The 22,425-nt window shown below is 32.5% G+C and overlaps 1 protein-coding gene and 2 pseudogenes across 1 annotated transcript; all 3 read left to right on the top strand.

The window, feature by feature from the left end:
* The first annotated feature begins 11,408 nt into the window (after positions 1 to 11,408).
* On the top strand, positions 11,409 to 12,704 carry LOC120155365 (mitochondrial import inner membrane translocase subunit Tim13-like). Its single transcript, XM_039166938.1, has 2 exons — positions 11,409 to 11,602; positions 12,332 to 12,704. Exons 1-2 carry the CDS (start codon positions 11,486 to 11,488, stop codon positions 12,476 to 12,478), a joined length of 264 nt encoding a protein of 87 aa, XP_039022869.1. The 5' UTR covers positions 11,409 to 11,485; the 3' UTR covers positions 12,479 to 12,704.
* Positions 12,705 to 14,703: 1,999 nt separating this feature from the next.
* Positions 14,704 to 16,194, top strand: LOC120155316 (annotated as a pseudogene).
* A 1,297-nt stretch (positions 16,195 to 17,491) lies between these two features.
* LOC120155315 lies at positions 17,492 to 20,079 on the top strand (annotated as a pseudogene).
* Positions 20,080 to 22,425: the final 2,346 nt, after the last annotated feature.

Raw genomic sequence — 22,425 nt, 5'->3', positions numbered from 1 at the left:
TTATGTTTCAATTTTTTTAAGTATGTTTCATGTTTTCCACCTACAATATTAATTTAATAATTTCATTTGCACAAAAAATTAGTTGATTGTTTTGATATTTTATAAAATAATATTAAGAATTTTTAATTTAATAATAATATATACCGTAACGTAAAAAATAAATCATTAGACACCTATAATTACTAAATTAATATCTTAAAACTCACTCAAAAGATAACCTTAAATTAATGTTTTCCACAGTGGAAAAAGTATAGACACTTTTATAAAAAGGATAGATACTTTACAATATATTAAAAAAAGTATAGACACTCAAATGTATATGTACACATAGAAGCAAATATGGAATAATTAATGAAAATATACACACAATATAATCACACCAAAATATAAATACACAAGAATGTTCAAATAATGTACCGACAAACAAAATTAATCCGATGAAAAAGGGTTGTTTCTAACGAAGTCCGGAACATTAGAGGCCTTCAACAAATTTTCCAAATACTCTCGTATGTTTCCGCCTTTTTCTGAGGACAAACATAAATAATTTCAATTATCAAACTAATGAGGTGCAATTTTACTAACAATAAATTAAATTCGCATAAGCATGAATAAATTTGTGTCATACCTAGAGCTTTGTCGTTCGAATGGGAAGCAGCGTCAAAGGTATGTGGACATATGTAATTGTATTTCTATATAAACACATAAGTTGTTAAAATAATCAATGTCTGAACACCTGTTCAACTGGAAAAACATATTGCATAAATGCAACTTACCGGATTATAAATCATTTTTTCCGCTGAATCATCGACCAAAAGTGTATTTAGCTCGTTAAAATCTGGACACGCGTTCCAAACATCATTGAGATCTTTACAGTAGGTAACAGAATCGTATGTTTTGCATTTTTTTTGATCCTGTTCACAAACAGTCGAACATAAATATGTAGGAATCATATACAACGAAAAGTCAACAAACTGTAATGACATTCATCTTACCCACACGAATAGAAAATGCTCGGAAAATACAGGTAGTTTCTCAAGTACACGGTCGACGTTATGCCTGAGATTGTAATCAAGTTTGAATGTTAACATTCAAATGTATATTAACGATTTTGACTACAGTAATTCAATTGCCTCAAACATGTTCTAACCTCATCTTTGAAGACCAAAGGGCAACAACAAAATTGTCGACACAAAATTGCATAAATTCAAATAATCCTCTTCTGAGGACAACATCTACAACATGAAGAAAATGAGATTAAAGTTCTACGCTTATATGTTAAAATAATGGATACAAAAGAATAGAATTAAAACATGCCGGCAGTCTTGGGATGTAGGCAAGGACACTATTGAGATCAAAAATTAAAAGTTTTCTTGAAGGCGGCGTTGCAGACACGATATACTTGTTTGGATCATCATCTTCATCATCATCATCATCATCGTCATCATCTTCATCGCCAGCTTCATCGTCATCATCATCGTCATCTTCATCGTCAGCTTCATCTTCTGCGACCGCTTGGTTGTCCACATCTGTTAAAAGAAAATAAAATAAAGTTCAGAACGTGTAAATGTTAAGAAACATAGATAATGAATTACCTAACTCGTTTGATGTCATTGACGTAATTCGTTACGCAACATGGAGACTTCACGTTGCAATGATGAAATATCGGATCGCATTCCACTCACAAGGGAATCAATATGCTCTCGAAAATTGACCATGTATTCCATCACGGTCTTAATTGTGACATCCTCTGCAACTGGAGCTTCTTCCATCATTGCGTCTCCACTTGGTTGCTCTTCTTCATGGCCAACGGGGTCCATTTCCTCCCTCTCTTGATCTAATCCGACCTCCTTGACACGCTTCCAACCGAGTTTTTCAACAAAATCATATCCCGCTTTTTTAATAAATACCATGTCAATCTTGCGGGTTAATCGAACAGGGGCGTCATGCGAAAAATCAACTTCCTTCTTCTTCAACAGATGGGTGATGACACATCCATATGGTAGTGTAGTTGAAATTGTTGCTCCCTTTGTGATCATATATACAATTGTATTAAATATGAGTTTTGCAATGTTTGGAGCCGTTTTGGATTTATACTTTGCTATCCACCAATAATCGCTGTCTCGAAGCGTTGAATGTTTTCCCCCACTAGGCCGGATATACCATGTGAGCATTTTGTGAAACACTCTCGACTCTACATCGAGGTGTATTGGGCTATTTCTAGTAACCCGTTTAATTGTAGATCAATCTACACCATTTTCATCTGAATCCCCTGTATTCGCTACACCTAAACCCTCTGCAATAGTTTCTGGAGATATATATATATCCTTCCCCATGACATGTGTATTAATTCCTATTATATTAGTCTTATTAGGCTCGTGCTGTAAGGAAGCATTGTTGTAGAAGACTCTAACTAGGTTGGGATAATATCTTGGTTCTACACCAAGGAATTCAAGCCAACCCCAAGATGTAAATGTGGATTTAAAACTAAATGCATATTTATCATCAAACAAGAAACCCAGGTCAATGACACGTTCGGGACGAATCTTCCTTACTTTAAAACTCGTCTGCCATCTTTGTTTCTCCATGTCGGATCTAAAGTTCAGAGTTTCGAAGGACCTGATTTCCTCAGAAGAATCGTTTGTTACAGAAGGAGGTGGTTGAGAAGAACTGGGTTGAGAAGAGCTTTGAGAAAGACCTCGCTTCTGACGCTGACGTTTTGGAGCCATTTTGGTTGGATGCTACCCCTATTACAATGGAACACAAACACATTCAGGATAAAAACTCCAATATAGAAATCAATCAAACCCATAAAATATCGATAAATTTACCTGAATATCTGATCGTCACTTATGATAACGGTAGAAGAAAGAGGAAGATCTGCCTGCTTGCCTTTATGTTTAGGGTTTCTCGATTAAGAGTACTATATATCGTAAGCGGTGGAAAAACACTTGATATTTAAATTAGTATCGACACAAACTATAACGTGTCGACACATTATTTAGACATATTCTCTCATAAAACCGGTATACTTGTACCGGTTAGATTGAAAAATTACATATTACATTATACTTTTGGGTTCGATGATTTTGGGATCGACACTTTTTATATATGGATCGACACTTTATGGGTGCACCCTGTTTTCCATTCATTCTGGAAAAAAAATATCGACACAAACTATATTAGTGTCGACACATTATTTATACATATTATCTCATAAAACCGGTATAATTGTACCGGTTAGATTGAAAAATTACATATTACATTATACTTTTGGGTTCGATGATTTTGGGATCGACACTTTTTATATATGGATCGACACTTTATGGGTGCACCCTGTTTTCCATTCATTCTGGAAAAAAAATATCGACACAAACTATATTAGTGTCGACACATTATTTAGACATATTCTCTCATAAAACCGGTATAATTGTACCAGTTAGATTGAAAAATTACATATTACATTATACTTTTGGGTTCGATGATTTTGGGATCGACACTTTTTATATATGGATCGACACTTTATGGGTGCACCCTGTTTTCCATTCATTCTGGAAAAAAAATATCGACACAAACTATATTAGTGTCAACACATTATTTAGACATATTCTCTCATAAAACCGGTATAATTGTACCGGTTAGATTGAAAAATTACATATTACATTATACTTTTGGGTTCGATGATTTTGGGATCGACACTTTTTATATATGGATCGACACTTTATAGGTGCACCCTGTTTTACATTCATTCTGAACAAAAAATATCGACACAAACTATATTAGTGTCGACATATTATTTAGACATATTCTCTCATAAAACCGGTAGACTTGTACCGGTTAGATTGAAAAATTACATATTACATTATACTTTTGGTTTTCGATGTTTTTGGGATTGACACTTTTTATATATGGATCGACACTTTATGGGTGCACCCTGTTGGCCATATTGTAAATTTGCCTTTTACTTCAAAGTATCAACATGACCCTTAATGTGTATAAGAAACATGTACAACAACATACTGCTAACTTTTCTCATCTCATTCATAATTATATTCACATACAAAAATATAAATCGTATACAAAATTATAAATCTTATACAAAATTAACCCTACATTTACATCATTGCATCCTTTTGTTATTCTTATGTAATATTGCAGCTTTTGTTATCTCCTGTCTTCGTTCATTTTGATTGTGGCTTACGAGATCGTTTAATATTCGCGATCGATCCCAGTCTCCAACAACCTATATTCAAATTGTCAGAACGTTAAGTATTGTCAACTACAGCATTCAATCTACGACTTTTAACAATTTTACCACAAACGATTTTTTCTATCCACTTACAAAATCACCAGTTGCCCCTGTAGAACCGATCGATTCCATCTACATCATCACATACATGCCGCAATCATATCTGTTACAAAATTTGAAAACCACACATGTCAATTATGATGAATACTGCATAAATTTAGCTTTCTATTTGTGATAACATCTCATAACCATTCAATTGCTTATTCTTCTTATGCTCCACAAATTTGAAATTTTTCAAGGGATACTTTCCTAGAGATCCACAGGACTCAACCCAAATGCGTTTCTTATTATAAGAATCTAATATTTTAATCTGCATTAAAATAGAAGAAGTTATGCACCAAAAAAATTATGCATTATAATTTACATAATGTCCTTTCATACATACATACATACCAATCTCTTAGCATCCTTCACTCTCTGTTTAGCTGCTTCAGTTGTAAACATACTATCATATATTGTTACAACACGATCTACCATATCCAACACCAACAGATACCAATGTAAATTATGGTAGTTTATTGTGATCATGATCTGCAACAAATTTCACACCCAATTTGACAAAATTCAACATTCTATATCCGAAAACATCATTTGCAATTGGTATGGTGTCTTACCTTCTCACAGTCGGTGAATTTCACATAGTTATCCAATATGACACCCCAGAAGGTAGAAATACTCTCAACACTTTCTTTGTTGTTGGCATCCAACGCCTGTTGCTGTAATTACGCAACAAACATTATTAATTTACCGTCTATAACACTACTTTTCAATATTTATTAATTTAACTCACCACTAAGAGGTATGGAAGGTAGCCAATCCTCCGGAGTGACTTTTGAGAATCGTAGCATATGGTCCAGGCGAGCAAATCGATAACCTAACAAAATTAATTACACAATCAGGACATATTCAATAAGTTTTAACATTTTCTACTTTCTACTTACCACACCGCCAACCCATTCCGTAGGCTTCAACGTTGCAACGTCGTATACAGTAACGAATTGATTTCCCATTGAGATTACAGAATATCTGTATGAATCATTAGGATTAATATGTTGTCATGAAATATTTAAATATCACTCACAAAACAATATATTTCACTTACCCCGATTCTAACTCGCTATTCCATAAATAATCACAAATTGCAGCTTCGATGTCATCAATTCCGCTTGGAATATCCGCTTTTTCAACCTACAATTTTGCATACAAATTTTTGTCACAACAACATAATAAAAATCAAATTAAGTATTCTTTTATTAAACTTACCTTCTGCTTCTTCTTCTGGGGTGCAGGACATTCCGAATCCAAAACTGCTGCTATAACACTCTCCGGTGTATAAATGACATCGACTTCCTTCCTCCTCATTTCTTTCATCTCTTCTTCTTCCTCCTCCCTCTTTTCTTCTTCATATTTTTTCAGTTCATCGTACTTTTTTTCTACATAGCTCTTCATCTCTTTTATTTCACCCTTCAATTGAGCTCCTTCATCCGAGTATTTACCAACCACCCCCTTCACCCCCGTAAGTTCACTCCTCAAATCCACAACCTCCTTCACCACTCCCTCAAATTTTTCTCCCGTCACCATCTTAATATCACCCCTTAACACCCCAACTTATTTCACCACTTCACCCCTCAACACATCTACTTCTTTCACCACTCCATCTATTTTTCCTTCAACTACCCCCTTATGCCTCTCAACTGTATCTTCGACTCTCTCGAGTTTCTCTACGACTCGATCAAGTTTCTCTTCGACTCTTAATTGTCTTTGCATGATTTCAAATTGGATTTTTTTGATATCAGCCAATTCAGACATCAAAATGTCGAAGTTACTATGTTTTCCCTCACCGTCGTCCCACTCACCGTCATCCCCCAATACAACCATCCCTCCTTTCTTCTCATCTGCCTCCACTGCCTCCTCTACATCCTTGCCAATAACCTTCAAAATTAAATTACAATATTAAGACATTGATTATATTCTTAATATTATTTAATTACATTTATTACCATTTCTTGCTTCTTCCCTCTATCCAACTTCAACTTCACCATCACTCTAACCACATCTTCCTTCCCCCATGCACGGATGCGTGCCATTCCGGTTCTTTCATAAGCTGGCACTGCCTCACAGCCCGACCAAAAATCGAACTGTGCAACCTGCATTTATAATAAAATTTATATTTTATATAAAAACACAAAAAAGTGATTCAACTCATTTACCTCTAAGATTGCTATGCACCCTTTGAGGTATCTCTGGCTGCCCTTTTTAAAGGTGATTATTGATTCAATCAATCTCGAATGGATATATTCAGCCCAATTGAATTCACCCTTCAAGCCTTCATCGCAAATGAGCTTCATATATTCCTTGTTCGTTGACGTATCACCCGTTGGACAAAGAAATATCCCGACAATGTACAATAGAACTCGGGCCTTCAGCTCATCCCCCCAGTAAGATCCACTTTTGATATCCTCTTCAACTTCAGCATATGTCACCTTATGATTCAAACCATATTTGGAGGCAAGTGCTTTCCAGTTCTTACTCCTACAGACTTCTATAACACTTTTGCCTTTATTTTGTACCCCCAAGACGGCTGCAGCAGTCGATACCCCCAGAGGGAATGAATAATCACCATACTTAGCCATACATTGACTGACGTCAAATTGTGCCATCAAGGATCGACACAATTCCCTCCGAACAGGTCGATCCCTTACTCCGATCAACGATCCAAAACCTATTTCTCCCAGCACATTCAACCGACCCTTCTCCTTAAGGTGTTTAATTAATAAATTCACCCTTTTAATGCTACATCTTGTCGACACTTCCTACATTTTTTAACAATATATAATGTTATAGTTCTTATATATTTTGTATCAACGTATTTACAAGTTTAATGAATACCTTATTTTCATGTGCTTTCCTCCGTTCTTTGTATTCTTTACTATCATTCCTTGACTGTGTGATGTAAGGTTCCTTTTCAGCATCACTCATTGAATTCCATTTGGACCTCACATCTTTTTTCACCTAATATTAAACATAAACGTTTCTTAATCAATACATTAACACTAAATACTAATACTACTCAATGTCAATTTCATTTTACATACCGAACCGCTCTGTGTGCCATCTCCCTTCATCCTTTTGCATTCAGCCATACTGTTAACATTTAAAATTTGTAATCAATTTAAAGTTTATCGATACTTTAATCCAATTACCATTTCAACAATAATAACAAAATGACATTGATACTTACTAGAAGTACATATATCCACCCTTTGGTTGCTTTCGAGTCTCGGCCTCAATTTCAAAGTCATCTGCTCCACCAACAATTTTCCAACCCATTGACTCCATTTTTCCTTCATATATCAGTTTACGCAAATCAAATTATTTTGTTACATACACTTTATTCAATATACAAATATAGATAACTACTCTTGTGGTAAAACAGTTTTCTTCAAAAGAATTTGAATGGCCACACCAAAATGTGTCGGCACATTTATACAACCTATAATATCATTTTCTACCTATAATATTTAATAAAAGTATCGACATTTATATTTTTCCTTGAATATCTATTTTTACCTGCAATCGGTCCCAAATGCTTCCTTACTCCAAAACCCCAAACAACACATAAAAACCCTATCGCGATTACTGTAATAATAAAAAATTAGGGTTTCGACAACATACTTTTCGATTCGACTGCAGCAACAAACAAACAAACTTCGCTTTAGAAACGCCTTCTGAAATGCAGCAACAATTACGCTTCGATTTCAAAAACTCGTCCGTTCTATCTTTTTTCAGAGGATATTTAGCTATGGCCTTTATATTTTCATCGGATATGTTATTTATATTTAATCGATACAAATACAAAAGTGTCGATACTTTTATGTCAGGTGTCGATACTTTCGAAAGGATAATTACTTATTTCTTTGAAAGTGTCGATAATTTATTACACGTACTTACGAAAGTATCGACACTTTCAATATATCTGGTATCATTTTACCGGTTTTATCATTTTGATACCGGTTTTATCATATTTTTACCTGTTATATCGTTGTGGATCGATATATTTTTTTAAAGTATCGACACATTATAGGCGCTATAACTACTTCTCTTTTAAATTCACAAAGTGTCGATCCTTATATAAAGTATCGACACTTTTAAATTTACCGGTTTTATCATTTTGTTATCGGTTTTATCATATTTTTACCTGGTATATCGTTTTGGATCGATACATTTTTTAAAAGTATCGACACTTTATAGGATTTAAAACTGCTTTTAAAGTTATGTAATTTATGTTTCAATTTATTTAATAGTGTTTCATGTTTTCCACCTACAATATTAATTTAATAATTTAATTTACACAAAATATTATTTGATTGTTTTGATATTTTATAAAATATTATTTAGAATTTAAATTTAACAATATTAACCAAATATAATAATAAATATGTTTTCAACAGTGAAATAAGTATGGACACTTTTATAAAAATGATATATACTTTTTTGAAAGTTATGTAATTTATGTTTCAATTTTTTTAATAGTGTTTCATGTTTTCCACCTACAATATTAATTTAATAATTTCATTTACACAAAAAATTATTTGATTGTTTTGATATTTTATAAAATATTATTTAGATTTTAAATTTAACAATATTAACTAAAGATAATAATAAATATATTTTCACAGTGAAATAAGTATGAACACTTTTATAAAAAGGATAGATAATTTACAATATAACAGGTAAAAATATGACAAAACCAGATTCATTATGACAAAACCGGTAAAATTTACTTGATATGTTAAACGTATGGACACTTTTATAAAAATGATAGATACTTACCGATAACTAAAGTTTACCGGTTACCAAATTTTTTAATAGTTTTTTATATTTTCTACCTAAAACATTTTTAGTTGTCAACATAATAGGTACCGCTAAACCGAATTTATTAAATACATTTTAATGTATCCGGTAATGCTGTATATTAGCCGTATATTAACCCGCCTTTCATGAGACATTCCCTTAATATATGGAAGGCGTTTTCTTTTCTCAATCATATTAAAAACAGAGATTATGACATGATAAGACCCGCTGCCTCACGAGAGATAGATGCATGCTACTATTAGGTGCGTTTTATTTACGGAATATAAAATTATTAGTGTAAATAAAAGATTATCAGGGAATAAGATTATTGAGAATGTTGTATTTTATGTTTGGTTGATTTAGCAGGAATAAGATTACCGTGTTTGGTTAAAAGAATAAAAGATTATTGGAATGTATATTTAACAAAATTGTCTTTATTATATATTTATTTTTTTAACAAGTTGAAAAATATTTATATATTTTCTTTAAAAAAATTAAATTCATAAAATTTATATAATATTTTACAAAATTGAAAATATAAAAATGTTTAATGAAAGAGTAAAATTTTATTTTAACCCCTGAACTTTATATAAAATTTTAATTATAGATTTTTTTTTGTAAATCTAAAATAGTTTAAGGATAAATTTGTAATTTAACCTTTGTAGAATTTTTATTATTTAGTGACAAAATAAGGATATTTTTGAAAGAATTTTTTTAAGGGCATTTTAGTTCAAAACGTCGGTAATCCAACAATACCTAAGGAAATGGAGGTAATGACATTCCCTGTAATATACCCAAAAAAATCCACTATTGGTAATGTAAGATTACCAGGCATGACATTCCCAGCCAATCAAACAGGAAAATATTGATTTCATTCCCATGAGAATCTCACATTCCCCAAACCAAACACACCCTTATTATCCCACCTATTCATGATAAAATACATATTCAATGAGTTTTAATTTATCGAGTGATCTAAGAAGCTAAAGGGAGTATTGTTTTTTTTTTACGTTTTGGGTTCATACAGTTGTTTTTGTATGGTATGTGTGCGTTGTCAAGCAGTTACATCTGTAGGGTATATGTGCATTGTCAATGACCAAATAAGATTATAAACAAATACTTCCCTATAATCATCACATATTATTAAAAAAACATATCCAATAAATTTTGATCTGATCGTGATATGATTTAAACTTTATATTGAGTTGAGGCTTTTTTCTTAGATTTAATTGATTCGGGTCGAATTTAAATTTAAAAAGAACCTGTCCGTTCCATGATAATTATGAAAATATATTTTTATGTATTTACATATTATTTATTAGGTGTAATAAAACTATATGTGAAAAATTAATGTTTAAGTTACTAGAACTATGGTATTAAATTAAATTTTACTTTAATTTTATTTTTATGTTATTAAATTGAATAAATTAATATTTTATTTTGAAAAAATGTGAGATATGAAAACTATGTTAAATTGGGATCACGTTGTCATCTCTATTAAAATCTAACACATTAACCCACTAATTCAAATTTAATACTAGAGGCTCATGATAGAGATCATTTTTTTATCTAATTTTTTTCGTTCACAACTCAAAGCTAAACTCCTAATATATTGTTTAAGGAACATAATATCTCATCCTATTAATCAAATAAGAAATTAATTGTCGAATGTACGTTAATTCTACCGTAATTTCATAACAAAAATAAAAAGCACTTTAGCTTGAAAACTAACATAAAAGAGCCCACCTCATAAGTATGGTTTTCAAAATTATTAATTTGCCTTAATCATGTTTAAAATTAATAATTCATATATTAAAAAGGAATGTAAGCTAATATACTAAATATGATCCATATTAACACACATTGTGTACTTGAGTTTGTATTTTTTAAATATATATATATTCATGTAGAGTTAGTGCTTACTAAACCCAAATTTATTTTTTAAAAATATTTTTTTTTATTTTTATTAAAAATATGTTTAATGGAAATATGAGTATTTTTATTTGTCATTTATTCATATTTTTTCTTCTTTGGTGTCATTAAGCAAGTTTACGTAAAACCCAATTTAACTGGAGCATAAATCTATGAGCCCATTAAAATGAATGAGCCTTCGTTTCAACAATTGAAATGAATATCGTCCTGGGCTGATGAACCCAATCATCTGATGGCTAAGTTTTGGGGTTTTAGCGTCTCCTTTCCCTTACGGCTCTTCTATTATATGGTTAGGGTTTAGTACATTTTCTCTGTTCTCTGGTTCTGGGTTGAAGGCTGAGAGACACTAAGAAAGCGAGACAATTTGGTAAGAAGGATAAAAAGAGGGAGAGAATGGATTCCTTTTCAACAGGTTCAAGCGGCTCAGGATCTCCCCAATTTTCAACAGATGAATTCATGGACCAGATGAAGGTTCAACTTGCTCAGGCTTATGCCCAAGAGTTCCTCGAGGTTACCCTCTTTTTCCTTTTTATTAATCCTGTTTCTGGGTTTTTCATATCTTTATTTAATCAGTAAAATTTTTGAAATTCAAGCCTTTTTTTTACTACACTGAATTTTATTTTATTTTCTTTTACCGGCAATGATTCATGGGTCCTTCAGTTTCTCAACAAATAATGCATTGTGTACCCAATCATGAACCAGATGTTCCCTGTCTAGATGATTTTAAAGGTAGTTTCTTGGTTTAGATGAGTGTGTAATGTTTAGATGGCATCAAAACCCAGAAAAGCAACCACAATCCTCAGATTTCATGAAGTGGCTTAACCCCCTTGACTCATTGGACTTGGCACGTCTCAAAAAGTTAGTTCAGGAGGATTTTGTAAATTATAATGCTACAAGATCTTTTGTATGCCGAGTGTATAACCCATGTCATGGTTATAGTTCTTCAACATTTTGTCTGTCTTCAAAAGCATACTTGGTAGACGTTTGTTGGCCTAATTTGTCACTGATCAACATGATTTGAAGAAGATTTGTTACTAGTTCATACTTTATTCTTTATATTTATTTGTATGCTTGGATTTTTTTCCCCGATTCAAGTTCTTTAGTTTCTTAGTATGAGAGTGTGGTGTTTGTTACTTGATTGCTGCATCAGATGATCTTGTTCATGCTTTCTACAGCATTATTTGTGGCTAAACGCGAATAATTCTCGACTTAATGTCGTTTTTTTTATTTGTCATACAGACTGTGAGGGGGAAGTGCTTTGAAAAGTGTATCACAAAACCAGGTTCAAGTCTGAGTGGAAGTGAAAGTAGTTGCATCTCTAGATGTGTGGATCGCTACATCGAGGCCACCGGTATTGTTGGCAGGGCTCTTTTCACTTCCCGTTGAGATACTTAAACCGAAATATTGTTTACGAAGAGTATGCTTAGTGCTAAAGTTTGGACAGGATCTCAAATTCAAGGACGAGTTGGATTTGCAGTTTGTTTTGCTATCATATTTTATAAATTTGAATTGGGAAATTGTAACTTGGCATAAATTTCTGAATTTGTACTTGTCAATCCTGCAAACCATAGACCTCTGGGATTTTACATGGTTAATACTTTTTTGCTTTGTTCCTTGATTGTCCATCTTCCTTGTTCATCTCTTGCTTTCGTTCGTTGATCGATTAAAAATCAGTAATCGGGGGACTTATTACCAGCAAGTCATGATTAAAGTCTTGTTTATATTTGGAGTGAGCAAAATTCGATTAAAAAAAATCGATTTTCTTTTTCAATTTTGAGTTATTTTAGTCAATTCGAATTATAAATTTGGTTTTCAATTTTGTTTCGAGTTGAAATTTCAAATTTTCGAGTATCTTGAAAAACTGAAAATTTGGATGAGTATTTTGATAGATTTACGATCCAGTCCTTGATTTCCAATTCCTTCAATTCCTCCTTCATTTTAGTCATTTTTTTACCAAATTTGAATCACATGCTATTAAATCATCATATAATACATATGTACTTTTAATTCAACATTTTGATAGCAATTTTTTATTGTTTAAATTTAGTCCCTTAATTTTACATGATTTTCATATTTCTTCAATTCATTCTTCATTTTACGTACGTTTTTTTATCAAATTTAAACTACATGCTCCCCTATTACTATATAATACTTATATAACTTCAATTCTTATTTCTTTACTAAAAATATACTCTTTTTTTAATTTAGTACTTTAACTTTGCATTTAACTCAATTTAATATTTTGACTACAATTGTTTAAAAAAAATTCTTCACATCAATTCTTTGACTATTTAATACTCTCATTAATCTTTTATCATCAAAAAACATTCTTTGAAATATAATATTGTAAATATATTTTATAATTTTTGATAGTATGTGATATATTAAATAACATTGTATTGTGAAAATAATATGAAGAAATATATATATATCTTATATGGCTAGAGAAAGTCGAAAAATTGGAATAAATTTGAACTATAATACTATAAATAATTACAATTAAATTTGTATAGAAACTCGACCAACTCGACTCAACTCATAAAAAATTTAAGTTAAGTTCGAGTTATAAAATATGACTCGTCAGCTCGAATAACTCAATCGAATTGTCAACCCTAATTTATATGAAGTAAATTGAATTGAGAGAATCGTCTAGCAATTGAATCTTTGTAAAATTCGATCTAAATTAGTCAATTAATATATTAGATATCAATAATTAATTCAAGAAGTGCCAGTCTATATGAAGCCCCTTCACAAAATCTAGAGAAAAATTGTGAATGCGGAAGGTTGTTTACTTCTTAGATCATTAAATTTAATTTTACATGGTTAATAATCTTATGTTCATGCTTAATGTTTTATTTTATTTTATTTTATTTTACCATTTAGACTAATCTAATAGTGACACGTCATATTGAGAAAAAAAATTGAACTAAAACTTGGTGAAAAGTTTGAAAAATATCATTGACCAAAATAAAATTTAATAAATTTTTGCGATCATTTGTATAATTTATACTAAGACTGTAAACGAGTCCTGTTGAGTTTGAGTATTGTTGAGTTCGAATTAATTAGAAAAGTTTAAAGTTGAATTTGACACAAAAGCTTGTAAATTTAAATTTCTTAAGCTTGATTTGAATTCAAAACAAAACATTAAAACTAAAAAAAAATTGAACTTGAAATATTCTCAGATTTAATTTGGTTAAAGTTCGAACTTAGTTTAAACTCAAACTCGAATTTAAATTTTAAGTACATTAAAATCTTATTATTCTTATTATTGTATTTAAAAACTTATGATTGTTAATATTATTAATAATTTAATATATTATTTTTTTCGAATTACAAGTGAACTTTTCGAATTAGATATCAAATAACTAATGTTGAATCAATAAAATTGAAAAATTATTAGTGTAAAACATTTAAATATTATCTAAAAAAGTGAAAGTAAAACATTTATTAATTTAAAAATCAATAAATTTGAAGATTGATTAGCGACACGTCATGATTGAAGACTGCCAAGAAAAAAGACGGTATCCTCAAGAACAATTTAGCAGCCACCCAGAACATGGCTTTGAATTGACAGGTTGACATTGAAATTTCATCATTTCTTCACGAATGATATTCATCTTTTAAGGCTAAGTTATACAAATCAACGCAGCCAAGGTTGAATCTTCGCCTGTGAGGCAAATATTTAATCTGAAAGTAGATGCACGAAGGTGTTAAATCCAGTCAGAGTCTTATAGAAGATCTTCAAATTCACGATAAGAACGACACCATGAGTCTTAAAGAAAGCAACCAATCAAGAACCTGGACCGATGAAGAAGACAAAGAAGCCCAGCACTACGCCATGCAACTGATTAGCTCCTCGGTGGTGCCCATGGCGTTGAAAGCAGCTATTGAACTCGGTGTGTTCGAGATTATACAGAGTACCGGACCTGGTGCGCTGCTGTCTTCTTCCCAGATTGCTTCCCAACTTCCGAGTCAGAGTAATCCGAAAGCCGATTTGATCCTCGATCGAATCTTCCGGCTTTTAGCTAGCCACTCCATCCTCACTTTCTCCATTGTAACCAACCAAAATGATGGCCAAATTGACAGGCTTTATGGTTGGGCACCTGTTGCCAAATACTTCATTAGATTTTTAGAAGCTCAAGTGGAGGTTATTTGTCTCCCATGTTAGACTTATATCAGGACAAGGCCACTATAGATTCCTGGTACCAGCTGAAAGATGCAGTCCTACCGGGGGAGAATCCATTTACAAAGACACATGGAATGAAGATCAACGAGTATCTCCGCAACGATGCGAGGTTCGGAGACGTCTTCAAGGTCGCTATGATCGATTACAACAAGCTGTTCGTGGAAGAGATGTTGAAAAGCTACCGCGGTTTCGATGGCTTGAATTCGTTGGTCGATGTAGGCGGCGGCAACGGTTTTATTCTCCACAGTATTGTTTCCAAGTACCCTTCCATCAAGGGTATTAACTTTGATCTGCCACATATAATTGAGAAGTCACCCTCCTACCCTGGTATGATCTTCATACAAGCTCACCACCATTGATGTGTCACCTGCTAAAATTGTCTAGTTGTTAGTTTGTTTTATATGTTTGTATTGTAGGAATCAAGAATGTGGCCGGAGATGCTTTTGAGAGCGTGCCGGAAGGAGACGCCATTTTCACCAAGGTTAGGCCTTGATACAATCTCTTCTATCTATCCAAGGAAGTATTGACTAACACCAGTTCTTTGAATGGAACAAAAATGCAGTGGCTACTCCAGCACTTTGACGATAAGCTATTGGTGGAGTTACTCAAGAATTGCTATGAAGCATTACCGGCCGGTGGGAAAGTGATCGCAGTGCAGGTGGTAATCCCCGAAGTCCCCGACGTCAACGTCTCGTATAAAAGCGTGTATCAGTTTGATGTGTACACATTGAGCATGAATGAAGGCGCAAAGGATAGGACAGAAAAGGAATACGAGAGCTTGGCAAAGGAAGCAGGTTTTTCTCGGTTTCGAGTGGCATGTTGTATCTTCGGTTTTTCGGTCATGGAGTTCTACAAACACACGAGAGATTTGGAGAATGACAAATTTGATGTGTATGAAACAACGAATATGAATTAACTGTAATCGTTTCGGAATTAAATCTATAATTTATACATATTTCGGTGACTAATAATAAAGTTTTACTTAATAGATCTAATTTATATCATTTGAATCAGGGTCAAAATTTGAACTTTATTTTTATAAATATAAAGATTAAAAATGATCAAATTAGAGTACAATGACCAAAACTTCAATTCACCCATAATATATGGACTACTAATAAAAATTAACCACCAGATTTAGTATTATAAAGATGAAGATAACCCTTTTAAGCTAGTTTGCTCTGTTCACAAGTGTCAAGATTTGAAACTCTAACTTTATTTAAGAAATCTAGTGTCTCGTCCCGCTAGATCAATCAGTTGTTGTAAGTATATATATTCAATAATTATCAATTAATTTAATAGGATATAATATTAAAATTTCTGAATAAAAATCAAATTAGAACGCTATGAATAAAAAAAAGTCAATGAGTAATTCAATATGTACGACTATATTTATGGCTCCCTCACGGTTTTTTCCTGAGAATTTTTACTGGATAAGGTAAAGAGACCTCTTGGCACCCGGTAATAAGTGTCCAACAAATTTTTATGATTTTGTAGATAATTAGTTTTAATATTTAAATTTTATTTAATCTGATTTGAAAAATTTATAATGTAATTTATTTAATGAAAGAATAAAATAAAGAGAAGATATGAGAGTGTAATCCACTATATATTTTTATTTAATATTATTTTCGATTGTGAGTGAGAAAATAAATTTTCTATAGTACAGATGGTGTCGTATAATTTGAATTCATAAATGATTATATTTTTAATGTGAGACGATCTAAATTGAATAAATATTAAAAATTAAGGTTATAATGTATCCACAAAATATATTAGAAATCTTTTTAACATTCCAAATAGAAGGAAGGAAAACTTGAAAGAGACAAGGAGAGAGGTAAAGAAGGGGTATTGTTGGAAGTTATCGTGACTATTATTTTCCTTGTAAGAAAACAACGAAATGGAGCATATAAATATTACAATATAAGCATAATAACATGATTTAGAAAGCCTCCCACCTCCACTGTTTGCTAAATTTGAACAAAAATCCAATTGAATTCCCATATGTTTCAGTCCCAGGAATTATTTTTGTTGTTATGGCCTGTTGCTGTTATCCATTTCCCTTTCTCTCTTGATGGGTTCTTCTCTCTGACACTGAAAAATTTGTGAGAGGAAAGGAAAGGGAAAAAAAAAAAGAAAAGAGAAAGCTTCCTTAAGGCTGAAGCTCTTTCGGATTTTTGCAATGGGTTTGAGCAGAACTCAAAGGCCTGGCAATGGAGTTTCTACCAGATGGGTTTCTTTCTTTTGCATTGCTAGTTTCTTCTTGGGTGTACTTGTTGTCAACAGGTTCTTTTTACTCTATTTTATCTGAGTGGATTTTGGATGATCAAGATCTTGATTTGAATGAAGAAATCTTAAGTATTTTCTGTTTTCAATTGGGGGTTTGAAAATTTAGAACCTTTAACTGTTGTTTCATTTTCATGCCATCTTGCTACTGTATGTTTATTTTGAAGGATCTTGTTAATTTGATGCAGAATTATTCAGCAAAATAACTCTATATGAATAGATTTGGCTCTTAGGTTTCTAGATTTATAACTCCCTGATGTTAATGCATCTGAGTTATACGAAAAGGTCACCTTTTTTTTTTACCATTTTCTTGCATTATATCAACGGTATTGTTTCCTAAAAGGATTTGTCTCTTTAGTTCAGTCTATAGTGAAGGTGGATACTCCTTGGTTCACTACTAATGGTGCATGGCTTATGTTTTTACAGATTTTGGACTGATTCTGATCCAGTCAAAATTGATGAGGCTTCTTCCGTACAGAAACATCAGAGAAAATAAGTTCATCCCTTAGTTAATTGTGATAAGGCAAGTTTAGGGTATATGATTATCTTAAGCTACACCGAATACCATGAATCTTAATGAGATTGTGTATATTACATACAACAGGATGCTTCTTTCCGGGAAGGTGATATTCGTTCGCCACTTTCCCAAACTCATGATGTAATTATGTAAGCTTCTGTCTTGCTGGATAACTCTTCAATAGGTTCTGGATTACTATTCCACTTTATAAGTAAACTCCTAGTCTTGTTTTGGTATTTGTGTAGAACTTAAGAGGGTTTGCATCATGATACATACTTTCAGGACATTAGACAAATCAATCTCCTCATTGGAGGTTCAGCTAGCTGCTGCTAGAGCTGGCAAAGCAGATAGTGGTGAAGGATCTCCAATGGTTAAAAAATCAGGAGTTGAAAACTTGAAGGAACGCCCGAAACTTTTCTTTGTTATGGGAATTATAACAGCATTCAGCAGTAGGAAACGAAGGGACTCGATCAGGGAAACTTGGATGCCTCAAGGTTTTATTCTGTACCTTTTGGCATTCTACCAGATATTCTCTTGGATCTGGTCAATTTTTTATTCTTTAAGGTTTATTGTTCTCAGGGGAAGAATTAAAGAGGCTGGAGAAAGAGAAGGGAATTGTAATGCGATTTGTCATAGGTCACAGGTAAATTTAATTGAAAGCGTGGAGCATTTAACTTTTACATAATGATATTTGGATTAAAGATGATGTATTTGTGGTTCTCAGTGCAACCTCAGGTGGTGTTTTGGATCGTGCCATTGATGCTGAAGAAGAGCAGCACAAGGATTTTTTGCGCCTGGTATGCTCATGCTTACTTTCCTTGGACCAAGTTCATGAATTATCTTCTCTGTTCTTGGTTTGCAATGCATGGCAAATTGAAGAGCTCCATATTTATAATTTTAAAGATGCATTTATATAACTAGACTACGGTTCTAAGCTTGGTCAAATGGAGGATAAAAATCAATATAGTTCCTCGAGTAGTTTGGGGTGAAGATATAGCTGGCTTAAGTAGTCAACTGTACCTCTTCTCTACTCTCACCTCATGCCCGGACCATGTTTAAAAGCTTCTGTGTTCTTTTTGTTGTTCCTTGCTTATAAAATATTTGAAGAGGTTCTAGAATGATTATCTTGAAAAAAAAATGAGCACTCTGATTAAGATTGTTTAGATATTTACATTGGGGTTCGAACATTGAAACAGGATTTCGTAGTTTGAAACTAGAACTCTGTTCTCTAGAAATTTGGTGGATGTTATTGGTAATAGACCAAAAAAGTGAGAGTAAAGGTTACTTATATTTTCTTTGAAGCTTACATAGAATCACACTTTTTTTTGGCAGAATCACAGAAGGTTACCATGAATTATCATCGAAGACCCAAATATACTTTTCCACAGCTGTTGCTAAGTGGGATGCAGACTTCTATATTAAAGTCGACAATGATGTACATGTAAATCTGGGTTAGTGATCCGGCTTTAAGTTTCACAACACCTCAATTTCTTCCTCATGAACATACGTGTATCAGGTTACTATATTGATATGGATTATTCTACAGGTATGGTGGGTTCCACATTGGCCCGTCACAGATCGAAACCACGTGTTTATATGGGTTGCATGAAGTCTGGACCTGTTCTAGCACAAAAGTAAGGATTAATTTTTTTTTACAATTATCATTTTTCCCGCCATACTTGTTTCCTGTTTGTGTACAGGGGTCAAATACCATGAGCCAGAGTTTTGGAAATTTGGCGAGGAGGGAAACAAGTACTTTAGTCATGCTACTGGACAAATATATGCCGTTTCCAAGGACTTGGCCACGTACATCTCTGTCAATCGGTAAATCCTTTTTTCCCGGTGTTATTTTTTCTATATGCTATACTACATTTTTTTTTCTTTGTAGGCAAGTTCTTCATAGATATGCAAATGAAGACGTGTCTTTAGGTTCCTGGTTTATTGGTCTTGATGTTGAGCATATTGATGAACGAAGCCTCTGTTGTGGAACTCTCCTGGGTAAGATAGGGTTGAATCTCCATAGTAGTGTACCGGGTTTTAATCTGTTGTCTTGTTTCTCTCCTGCCATTGAGAGTGTATGGAAATGATCTTTTCATGACAAGGATTAAATTTGTTTGACTGATTGCGAGTGGAAAGCTCAAGCAGGGAATCCGTGTGGTGCATCATTCGATTGGAGCTGCAGTGGCATTTGCAAGTCTGTGGAGAGAATGGAGGAGGTGCATCAGCGGTGTGGGGAGGGCGATGAAGCAATCTGGCATACAAGCTTCTAAAACCCTGTCTAACCCGGTTAGTAATGTTCTCGTGTATTTTTCATCTATTCTGTGCATCAAACAAACACCATTTGTCCCAATTTTTACAACAATGTTCTACTTACCATCGTCTAGTTGTGGTCCAATATCGGGTTGTTTGGTGAAGCAGAGGAACCGAGGAAGTGTTACTTTTGAAGTTTTGATGTAGCTTAACGATGTTTGGTATAAGATAAACTCATCTCTCAAATCTGCGAGCCCTATGAGAAGATTGTCTGATGCTGCTTTCTCACCAAATTCACAATTAGGATATTTACAGTTGTCCAAAGCTTCAAGCTTGAAACTTTTAATTACTCAATAGGTACTAAATTTTGAAAGTTATTTGAGGAGTCGTCTCTTTTTAAAATATTATTGAGAGACATATTTCATATGGTTTGTGTTAGATGTTTCTCCCACATTCTACGGTCTTAATTTCATTAACTAAAGCAGCCATTCAATTTTTTAAAGTTCCCGTAATCGTTGACATGATAACTTTCAATTTCAATTGGATATTTCTGAAAGAAAATTCCAAGTCCATATACGACGCCATATCAATGGATCCCCAATTCAAGCCGAATCAACGCAGGCTGCTAGGGTAGGGTAGTTTTGCTGTGCGACGCTTAAAAAACGGTTAATATACGACGTGATCGGTTAAACAAGTGACCGGTTAAAATTTAGATCAGTTATGTTATATTATTTAACCGGAAATATTATCAAGAACAATAACATATTAGGCAGCGCCTATATAATGTAATAGATAGTGTTTATATAATAAAATATGTATTTAACCGGAAATATTATCAAGTACAATAATATATTAGGTAGCGTTCATATAATGTAATAGGTAGTGTTTATATTGACCTATTTTATAAGTAAATCGGTATATTTATACCGGTAACATTGTAAATTTACCTATTACATTATAATTATCGGTTTCGATATTTTTTGGATCGATACTTTTTATAAATGTATCGACACTATATGCGTTCACCTTTTGTCATTTATAGACCGGTTTTATCATATTTTTACATGTTATATTATTATGGATCGATACATTTTTATAAAATATCGACACTTTATTGGCGTTATAACTTCTTCTCTTTTAAATTCCAAAAGTGTCGATACTTATAATAAATTATCAACACTTTCAACATATCCGGTAGCGCTTTACCTGTTTTGTCATTTCGAGACCGGTTTTGTCATATTTTTACCTGTTATATTGTTATAGATCGATACATTTTTATAAAATATCGACACTTTATTGGCGTTATAACTTCTTCTCTTTTAAATTCCAAAAGTGTTGATACTTATAATATATTATCGACACTTTCAACATAACCGGTAGCGCTTTACCTGTTTTGTCATTTCGAGACCGGTTTTGTCATATTTTTACATGTTATATTGTTATGGATCGATACATTTTTATAAAGTATCGACACGTTATTAGCGCTATAACTTCTTCTCTTATTAATTCCAAAAGTCGATACTTATAATAAATTATCGACACTTTCAACATAACCGGTAGCGCTTTACCTGTTTTTTCATTTCGAGACCGGTTTTGTCATATTTTTACATGTTATATTGTTATGGATCGATACATTTTTATAAAGTATCGACACTTTATTGGCGCTATAACTCTTCTCTTTTAAATTCCAAAAGTGTCGATACGTATAATAAATTATCGACACTTTCAACATAACCGGTAGCGCTTTACCTGTTTTGTCATTTCGAGACCGGTTTTGTCATATTTTTACCTGTTATATTGTTATGGATCGATACATTTTTATAAAGTATCGACACTTTATTAACGATATAACTTCTTCTCTTTTAAAAAAGGTAAAATTTACCTGATATGTTGAAAGTGTCCATACTTTTTATAAAAATGATCCATACTTTTTTAAAAGTTATGTAATTTATGTTTCAATATTTTTTAATAGTGTTTCATGTTTTCCACCAACAATATTAATTTAATAATTTCGTTTACACAAAAAATTATTTGATTGTTTTGATATTTTATAAAATATTATTTAGAATTTAAATTTAACAATATGTTTAGGTA

The sequence above is a fragment of the Hibiscus syriacus genome, unplaced genomic scaffold (assembly GCF_006381635.1).
Source record: "Hibiscus syriacus cultivar Baekdansim isolate YM2019G1 unplaced genomic scaffold, ASM638163v2 tig00111166_pilon, whole genome shotgun sequence".
In the NCBI taxonomy this organism is placed as follows: Eukaryota; Viridiplantae; Streptophyta; class Magnoliopsida; order Malvales; family Malvaceae; genus Hibiscus; species Hibiscus syriacus.
Note: the sequence above shows the minus strand (reverse complement) of the source record. Positions and strands in the feature narration are given on the sequence as shown.

Bases quoted from the DNA above. Each gene is read 5' to 3' on its own strand.
- LOC120155365 (XM_039166938.1), top strand. From the start codon at position 11,486: ATGGATTCCTTTTCAACAGGTTCAAGCGGCTCAGGATCTCCCCAATTT. The intron at 11,603-12,331 runs GTTACCCTCTTT...TTTGTCATACAG, and splicing joins ATGCCCAAGAGTTCCTCGAG to ACTGTGAGGGGGAAGTGCTT.